Genomic DNA, 10,000 nt, shown 5'->3' on the forward strand with positions numbered 1-10,000 from the left:
AGGGACTGCCGCAGGTTAACCCAAGGAGACCGCCGTTTACGACAATCTGAAACGGGATGGTTATTCCGTGGTTTTCCTCCCATCAAAGATTGGGGGTCCTGAAGGCTTTGCCTCAAACCCATCATACGATGAGCTGCCCTGTGAAGGATAGCTGCACAGGAGGTACTTCCACCGAGTGGGTTTTTAGATTTCTTTGTGTTTTTCTTGTGTTTTGCGGAGTGAAGGGTTTTCTGGTGGCCGGAGTGCAAATCCTGCTGCCAACCTCTTAAAAATGAAAAATGGTAACAACTGCAGGAGGATGTCCGCAGACAGTTGGGCACTAGATGTGGATGGCCGTTGGCTCACAAAGAGCTCCTCCACCCTTTGACAGGCTTTGTTTTTAATCCTGCTGGGTGTCCATATCCATACACCCTCCTCACCAAGAAACCTGGTTGTGGAGATGGTTTAGTTTCTGACAACCTGACCATGAAACAGGTTAGTACAGGTTTATATGGTACCTACAGCAAGTCACAGATCTAATCTGGCCTGACCTGACATCGCTTTTGTCGGTGCTATTGGCTTAAGATCCTAGGTTCCTGAGTATGAGCCCCGTTGGCTACTGAATTAACACCAGGTGGGGTTGACTCACCCTGTCATCCTTCTGAGGTCAGCGAAATGAATACCAGTGTACTGAAAGAGGGGCACAGCATCAGTGGCACATCCATCCTTCCAGGAAATGATAGCTACCCTGCAACCAAGCTGCCATACGCAAGAACAGTAGGTGCTATCGTTTTCAAATTAGGAGCTTGGAGTGGTGATTTTTCCCTACTCCTCTTGGCTCCCAAGGTTAATTATGACAAAACTTTATAGGATCACATTTTTATTTTCTCACATTTCATAATGGTGGGGCAACTTAGCATAACAACTGTGCATTTTGTGAGGAAAGTACCAAATTTGGCACACTAGTAGCCTAACATATTATGAACAGATTTGGATATTGGGCCATCTCAAAATTTTCGATGGCAGTGGAAAATGGCTGCCACGGCCATCAGCGGCTGAATTTGAGATGGCCTAATATCCAAATCTGTTCATTATATGATAGGCTACTCGTGTGCCAAATTTGGTACTTTCCTCACAAAATGCACAATTGTTATGCTATATTTAGCTAAGTTGCCCCACTAGTGGGGCAACTTAGTATAACATAACAATCGGCAAACGTGTCCTAAAAACCTGCTCCTCTGCTCTTGCTCACCCTCTCTGTTTGATTCACCCTCTCATTTGCTCAAGGTCATCTGCCATCTGCTTGGAAATCAGCAAACATTATTGCCCTGCATAAAAAAGGTTAAAAAAAGATCCCTGCAACTGCAGACCAATCAGCCTTCTCCCAATCATCAGCAAGGTTATGGAATCCATCATCGCTTCAGATATTAAATCCTTCCTCTTCTCCAATGGCCTGATTTCCGATCATCAATTTGGTTTCAGACCAGGTCACTCTACCCTGTATATGCTGCTTCTGCAATGGACGGAGGTCCTCAATGCCGGACATGAAATCAGAGCCATATTCCTCGACATATCTTTTGCTTTTGACATGGTCTTGCACCCTGCCCTGCTCACCAAACTCTCTTCCGATGGTATCCAAGGCCATCTCCACTAATGGGTCGCAGACTTCCTCTCCTGTTGCAGTCAACGTGTGGCCCTAAATGGAGTTCTTTCATCCCCTCTTCCTGTCCAGGCTGGAATTCCTCAAGGTAGCGTTCTGGGCCCTGTTCTTTTTCTGGTTTTCAACAATGATCTCTCTGACTCTCTGGAAAATCCTCTTTATCTCTTTGCTGATGACTCCATCCTTTGCCGTGTCATCTGTCATCCCTCAGACTGGCAAGCAGCAGCTTCTCGCTCACTGCAGATCTGGGTAAAATCACAAACTGGTCCATCACGTGGAACATGTCTTTCAGTCCTGACAAATCTCACACTCTCACTTTGTAGCACCGAAAGGACCATTTGGAAACCCCTCCCCCCATCTACTTTCTCAACAATCCTCTGGAAGAAGTCCTTTCTTTCAAGCCTCTGGGTCTCAATATCTACCATGATCTTTCCTCGGAAAGCCAGTCGCCGACTGGGAATCCTCCATCGTGCAAAGTCCTTCCTCAGCCCACCTGTGCTCCTGACCACATACAAAGCTTTCGTCCGCAGCCTGATGGAGTACTGCTCTCCCCTCTGGGCTGGTGCTCCTGCTTCCCACCTTTCTCAGCTTCACACTATGGAAACCAAGGCATTTTGGATCATTGGTATCTTCCGCGATGGGGCCGAGTCTTTGGGCATCTCACTTTCTCACCGCAGGCATGTCGGTAGTCTTTCTGTCTTTTACCGTCTCCTCTCCGGTCTTGCCCCCCCCTTGCTCTGTCTGCTATTTGTCCCTTCCATATTTCCACAGGGTGCTCAAGGTCCATCAACAACCCCCTTCCGGTAAAACTACCAAAATCACGAATCACTGCTCACCTTCACTCTTTCATTCCTCTTTTTTTCCCACCTTTGGAATAAACTCCGTCACTCTGTTCAATCCCATTCTTCCCTCCAGGCTTGCAAAACAGCTGTTCACCACCACCTCTGATCGGCCCCATCCAAATCCTCGATCTTTTCGACCCCCGTTAATCCACCCCAAATCCACCTCCTTCAAATTCCCAACTTTCCTTCCTGAAAGTTCCTATAATGTCCATCTTGTTTACCCCATGTTCCCCTCCCCATCCCTCTCTCTTCCACAGATCTACTAATGTTTCTGTTCCCCACTGTTTTGTTCTTCCCACTCCCACCCCGCTTGTCTCATGCCCCCCTTGATGTGCGTTGTGTGTTAGCTCTCGTAGGAGCCTCGACAAGGTATACAAAAAAACAAAAAAAACTGTTATGCAATCAGTAAGATCGGTGAAGGAATGATTTGACCTCTCAAATGCGCTATTTGCTTGTTATTCAGAAACTGAAAATAATACAAACACAAACTATACATTTATTTAAAGGTAATGTTTCTGCTCATCGATAGATTAATACTGAAGGACCAATTTTGTGCTCCTCCTAGCGGTCGCGTCACGTTTTTCTCGGTACTGTGACCTGGACTCAAAGAGACTTCGTACCTGTGAGAGTGCATCGCACATAGTGGCAATAGTCAAACTTCAACTCTGAAGCAGAATAAACACTTTTCGTTGAGACGGGGGCGAGAAGTGAAGAGGCGGGGGCGGGGGATGAAGAAACGGGGGCAGGGAGTGAAGAGGCAAGGGTGGGGATGAAGAGACGGAGGCAGGGAGTGAAGAGGCGTGGGTGGGGGATGAAGAGACGGGGGCGAGGAGTGAAGAGGCGGGGGCAGGGGATGAAGAAACGGGGGCAGGGAGTGAAGAGGCGGGGGCAAGGTAAGCAAATTTTTGGGCGGGGGTAAGCAAATTGAAAGCGGGAGATGGGGGAAATGGGGGGGGGGGATGGGGGGGGGGGGGCGGGGGTGAATTAGGCGGGGGGGAGGGTGAGGGGGTGGACAGGGGGCGGAAGCTCAGGACCAAGTGGGGCGGGGAATCAAGAGACAGGGCACGGGGAGTGAAGAGGCAGTGGCGGGGCTGGGTAATTAAATTTTTGGGCGGGGGTAAGCAAATTGGAGGCGGGGGGGAATGCAGAAGGGGCGGGGGATGAGTAGGAGGGGGCAAGCACGCCCTGTCCAGTCTATGTCCCTCGAGTGTGGGTGAGTTGGTGAGGGTGGTTGAATGAGCGGAATCCGTCTGTGACAGGGTTTCGGCTAGTCTAATATTATTTCTCTCAAGGGTGAAAGAAAAGACGTTACCACCTGAGCTAACCTCTCCATATATACACCCTGCAAAAATTTTATAACAAGCGATTTTATTCCGTGTACATGTTCTGGTATTTGATGGAAAAACATTCATTATTATTGTCAATCCAAAAGGATTACAATAATATGTTCAATTTGGTTGATATTTCTGTTCAATATCTTGCACCTTGATGAATAAAATGTTTGTCTCGAAATATGTGCTTCATTGTGGTCGTCCAATAGATAGAATATATCTATCATAATCTATCTATCTATCTGGAAGATAGATGTATGTTACATCCCAGGCAATGCCTGGTGCCTTTGTGGGAGAAGGGAGGGAAAGGATGGAGGTGGGAGAATGGAGAGGAGGGTGTGGGAGGAGGGACCTGCTGTTGTCTGGCAATGCCCAGGTACCTTTGCTAGTAATAAATATAAGCTGAAGTGGATGAAGTGGATTGTAAAAGAGCTTTACCTATTTGAGCAAGTGGATTGTGAGAGAGCTTTATTTGATGAAGTGGATTGTTGTTGCATTCTGTAAGCAGTTAAATGACTCGAGTAAATCAATAATTAGTGAATATAATGAGCTCTTTTTGTTAATGTTTACAGTTAGAGTATTTTTTAATGTAAATACAACAAAAGTTATAAAACAAGTGGTGGAAGAGACCTTTATTACCATTGCCGAGCAACTGTTTCCAGTGTCAGCTACATTAGCTTGGGTCTTGTGACCCGCAGTGAGCAGACTGAGGCTGCACTGGCAGGACTTTTATTCATGGATATTTTCGTTTCAGAATTTTCTTTTTGGGATATTTTGTTATGTTTTTTTTTTGGTTGTTGTTCTGGAGACTGTTTTTGGATATTATTTTTTTTTTCTGGTATATTGGCTTTGAGTTGCATCAATATGCAAAAAATTAGCTTTGTACCCCACTTAGAAGGGACGAAACATTAATATCAGTGAGTGAGTGAGATCACTGCGAGTGACACACCACCTTGAAGTATTTATTTATTTACTTGTATATCCTTTTCTATTCTACACATGCATGTACATGCTACCTTGAATTATTTATTTATTTGTGCATACTTTACCATCACCACTACCAACATATTTATTACTTACGAAATCTAAAGATTTCGTAAGTATATTGATGACTTCCATCATCTGTTTGTGTGTTTGTGTGTTTGTTTGTAGGCACGATAACTTGAGAACGGAAGAAGCTACCAATGTCAAATTACACCACGTGATTCAGGAGGGTGATGGCTAGCGCTGATTAGATTTTGGTCAAAATCGGTCAAAGGTCAAGGTCACAGTGAGGTCAAACATCCAAAACATGATACTCGAGAACGGAAGAAGCTACCAATGTCAAATTACACCGCGTGATTCAGGAGGGTGATGGCGAGCGCTGATTAGATTTTGGTCAAAATCGGTCAACAGTCAAGGTCACAGTGAGGTCAAACATTCAAAAAAATGTTATAACTCGAGAACAGAGGAAGCTACCAATGTCAAATTGCACCACGTGATTCAGGAGGGTGATGGCTAGTGCTGATTAGATTTTGGTCAAAATCGGTCAAAGGTCAAGGTCACAGTGAGGTCAAACATCCAAAGCATTCGATTTTTGATGGTTTGGTACAGAATCATCATAGGAACTTCTGGTTTGCGTCGCTACCTTCTCGAGAGACAGCTTTTATTGGACAAGGTCAGAGGTCAAGTTGACGATTTTGGAAGTACCAGTCTATGACTGCTTGTTTGTTTGTTTGTAGGCACGATAACTCGAGAACGGAAGAAGCTGCCAATGTCAAATAACACCACGTGATTCAGGAGGGCGATGGCTAGCGCTGATTAGATTTTGGTGAAAATCGGTCAAAGGTCAAGGTCACAGTGAGGTCAAACATTCGATTTTTGATGGTTTGGTACAAAATCATCGTAGAAACTTCTGGTTTGCGTCGCTACCTTCTCTAGAGACAGCTTTTATTAGACAAGGTCAGAGGTCAAGTTGACGATTTTGTAAGTACCAGTCTATGCCTGCTTGTTTATTTTTTGAGTTATTTAAATGGATAATCTACACTTCCCATTTTTAATGTGCAGTAAGTTAGTGGCTGTGTCCTCTGAGGACTTGCATCCTTGTTCTTTACCTTCTCTTTTTTCTCTTTATTTCATAACTACACCCCTCCCTACCACTCACACACCAAATCCTTGTTTTAACACATTTTTATGACCCCATATTCCAAATATGCTACAATCAATACAATCCACAATACATAATTTTGTAAATGTAAACAGTACATATGCCATGAGTCGAGAAATTTTTTATAAATCTTGGTTCCATGCTGAAGTGACTGAAGGCAGTCATGTGAGGGAGAGATTAGATTCCAAGGTCATATGTTGCTTTCTTCCAAAATTGATCACAAAGCAATCTTTTTCATTTTGCATGTGTATGATGATGCAATGTTATCCGCTTCTGCACTCTCTCACTTTGCCATACATTTGCCTTCTCTTTATACCACCTTACAGCTCAAGATTGTCTCACATTGGTTAATGGATTATCATGCACACCATTATCACCAGGCTTGATACTTGGATGAACAGCCTCTTATTGTTTTTTGTACAAGTGCTGTGTGTTGCATGAAAATGTAAAATTGCCCCAGTTTATCTCCAGAACTTCAAATGTTTTGGACCCTTGATCAGCCGAATCGTATGTGCTTTCAACCACACTTTCTGTTCCAAGACTCAAATGCGATGTCTTTGAGTGCTTCGAGGTGACTAGATTGCTCAGTGGAAAAGCACAGACAAATTTGCAGTGAGATTTGTGCCAATTTGAGATTCGTTTTTATGGCCTACTTTTTAATGTCTTCCTTTTTAAAAGAATGTTGCAGTTTGCCCTGTTGTACAAAAATTACTCACAATTTCTTCGTAATAATTGTTCCAAAATTGTACCAAAATTACTCGCTCTGCCTCCCTGTAGGACCGATGATTGGGACAGCAAGGGCTTGAAACAGAGTACGAGTGCAGCAAGTCGAGTGGAGCACACTCCAGGGATGGATCAGGACATTCGATTGCCTGAAACGGGAACAGACAGTGCGAGTACTGCTCCACGCAGCACCGACGTGTCTATGTCAGAGGAGGTTTTCACCGAGTCTGAACTTTCTCCTATCCGGGAGGAGACTGCCTCATCTGAGGAGCTGGAAGCCAGTGGACAATGCAAGGACTGCATGCAGATCCATGATGGATCGCAGTCAGGAGGTGAAGAAAATGGGCATGCAACTGCAGGTGTTGGTGGATCTGCAAAGGGACAACAAGCGGAAGAGTGGATTGACCATAGTGGCACAAACTATGAGTTGGACTTATCCTTCAGCAAAAAGACAAATGGTTGCACAGCAGGGTCTATATCTGCAGGAGATACAAGTACATCTGCCATCCTCAGGCCAGATGATGACAGCACAAGTGAAAAAGTTGGTGATAAGGACCGCCGGTCAGATTCTGACACTGTAGGAGAGTCTGACTCCATAACAACCGACGTGACCGTTCTGAGTGATGAGGGTCGGAAGGAGAGGATAACCACGGGTGCTGATGGAGAGGTTAAACATGAACTAGAGAATCTGCGTAAACTGTGGAAATCTCATGTGTTTGAGGAGCCTCGGTCTGAGCTCAATACATCACCAGCACCTCAACACTCCGCAGCAGTTTCCACCAAAGGTGATTCGAGGGAAGGGTGTCGGGACAGCCTTGTGAACTCTCGTATGGTGAATGCATGGTTGTCTCTCACCTCTTGGTTATTGCTTTACTTTTGTTTGAAAAGATTGCGATTACTTATGTGCATCGGGAATAAATCTTCAAGACTCACCATTGTTCCTTACCTTGCATTGACAGGGGATGTTTCCACATTGTTTTTGTGCATTGTGCAAACTATATTAGCATCCACCCTCTGTGCGGGGGTGGCTGTCTTGGCCCACTTTCAGTGGTTAATTTAAAGTGGTTATTTCTACAAAGTGATACTTTCTTCTGGAACACACTGTATACTTGGAAAAAAAAATTCGGAAAGACTGTAACCATATTTGGCCTTGCTGGATCCCACTATAATATTTTTGTGCTATAAAATGCATCAAAAAATATAATTTTCCACAAAGGGACGTTTTCTGGGACACACAGTACACCTGCAAATTATTTTTGGGACATACTGCAACCACATTTTCTCTTTCTAGACAACACTAGAGTTTTTGTGATGTAAAGCACCAAGTCATCAATTTCGAGGTTTTCATATATATATATATATATTTTTATATATTTACATATATATATATATATATATATATATATATATATATATATATATATATATATATATATATATATATATATATATATATATATATATATATATATATATATATATATATATATATATAGCCTGGTGTTGGCGCAGTGGTTAGGGCAGCGGCTTGGGATCCAAAAGGTCCTGAGTTCAAGCCCCGTTGGGCCACTGAATTAATACACCAGGGGGTCGACTCAGCCTGTCATCCTTCCGAGGTCGGCGAAATGAGTACCAGTATACTGGGCCGGTGTATACCCTGGTTAAAATAGGTGTACCATATCCCTGTGTCGTAAGAGGCGACCAGGGTTGCGTCAGGAAGGGCATCCGGCGTAAAACATGTGCCAAATCACTATGCGGATCACACAAATGATCCGCTGTGGCGACCTCTAACGGGAGCAGCCGAAAGAAGAAGAAGAAGAAGATATATATTTTTTATATGTATATATATATATATATTTATATATACATATATATGACATACATATTGCATATAGATAGACACACACCCACAAACATCAATTGACTTCGTCCACTCGAACAGGGTTATCCATCTAACTCCGTTTACCTGAGAAGCTGATTAAATTAACCAAGTTTCATGCCCTCAATGTACACTCGGATTACTGCCGAGCGATGGTGAGTATATGCTGGCTAACGAAAACAACTAACGTGGGGTACAACTTCCTAGCTAACAATACATGTGGACTTTGTTGGATCAATGGAGGAGAAGACAACCGAGACATATTTGAAAAAACAACCAACAATCTATTTTCACACACAAGCAAACAATCTTTGAACATGTATTTACAGGCAAAATGCACAGAAGAGCAGACAACCCTAACATGTATTCCCCTTCGACAGACTTGCTTAGACAAAAGGCATGTGGCCATCATTTATTCCAGGAAGAAAACACCAGAAGAACTGAGGAGAAAGAAAAGAACGGACCGTGGGGTCGACGACTCCTCTCATCTCACACCACCCTAGTGCCGATCCAAATATACGGTGGGGGGAGGGGGTGGCGAGATTGGGAAAGATTGTTGGTGGAGTGGTGATGCGGTGTGATGGGACTTTCAGCTGCGGTTTTAAGCCATCCAGCGTAAGGAGGCAAATCTTCTCGGGCATCCCTGGTACGCCAATTACAAATGGCTCCATTTCTGTTGCATATGCGGGATAAGTAGCTCGACCATGAACCAAGCCGCATTCTGGGCTTTTTATATTGCTCTCCGGTCCAGCTTTTTGGCGACTTGTGTCACATCCATAATCTGGGCTCCTTTTATGCTCACCAGACATGGTTTTGTGAGTCCAGTCTCGTGCGAGCCTCTCCCATTGGTGCGCATCTGATGGGGGCAGGTCCATGATGCAGCTTGTGGAAAATCCCACATCATTCTGTGGTGACGGCCACGAGTGCTCTTTCCCATCCTTTCATGCGCACAAGGCAGGGAGGAGAGCCCCCACTCCCTCCCTCGCACACAAACGTTTGATCTGCAGTGCGCACACTTGCCAGATGTGCTGCACTCTACCGCACGTGGGAAAAGTGTCACACCCCACTTCGTACTCGAGAAGTGTTGTCCCGCACGCTGAATGTGGAAGTGCAGGGAAGGAAGTATACAGCCATTTTTCCCTGCTGAGCAAGGGTTAGCTTTTTGCAGGCTCCATGCAATCATGGTTCCCTTCTTGAGGCAATGCTTTTTTTATGGCCGGATGTGCTTCCTGTCACCAACCCTGGTTGCCTCTTACGACACACAGGGATATGGTACACCTATTCTAACCGGGGCATACACCGGGACCAGTACACTGGTACTCATTTTGCCGACCTCAGAAGGATGACAGGCTGAGTCAACCCCCTGGTGTTAATTCAGTGGCAAACGGGGCTTGAACTCAGGACCCTAGAATCCCAAGCCAGCCACCCTACCCATTAAGC

At 44.6% G+C, this 10,000-nt stretch overlaps 1 protein-coding gene across 11 annotated transcripts in view; it reads left to right on the plus strand.

Moving 5' to 3' along the window:
• OXR1 (oxidation resistance 1) overlaps positions 1 to 10,000 on the plus strand; it is a 325,783-nt gene that overhangs the window by 236,744 nt on the left and 79,039 nt on the right. For all 11 annotated transcript variants that reach the window (XM_085895180.1, XM_085895181.1, XM_085895178.1 and 8 more), the window contains one exon: positions 6,736 to 7,466. In XM_085895180.1, the coding sequence (XP_085751306.1) occupies positions 6,736 to 7,466 (731 nt within the window). The remainder of the gene's footprint in view (positions 1 to 6,735; positions 7,467 to 10,000) is intronic.

The sequence above is a fragment of the Eptatretus burgeri genome, chromosome 9 (genome assembly GCF_056783735.1).
Source record: "Eptatretus burgeri isolate ZD-2024b chromosome 9, Ebu_testis_v1, whole genome shotgun sequence".
NCBI classification, from domain to species: Eukaryota; Metazoa; Chordata; class Myxini; order Myxiniformes; family Myxinidae; genus Eptatretus; species Eptatretus burgeri.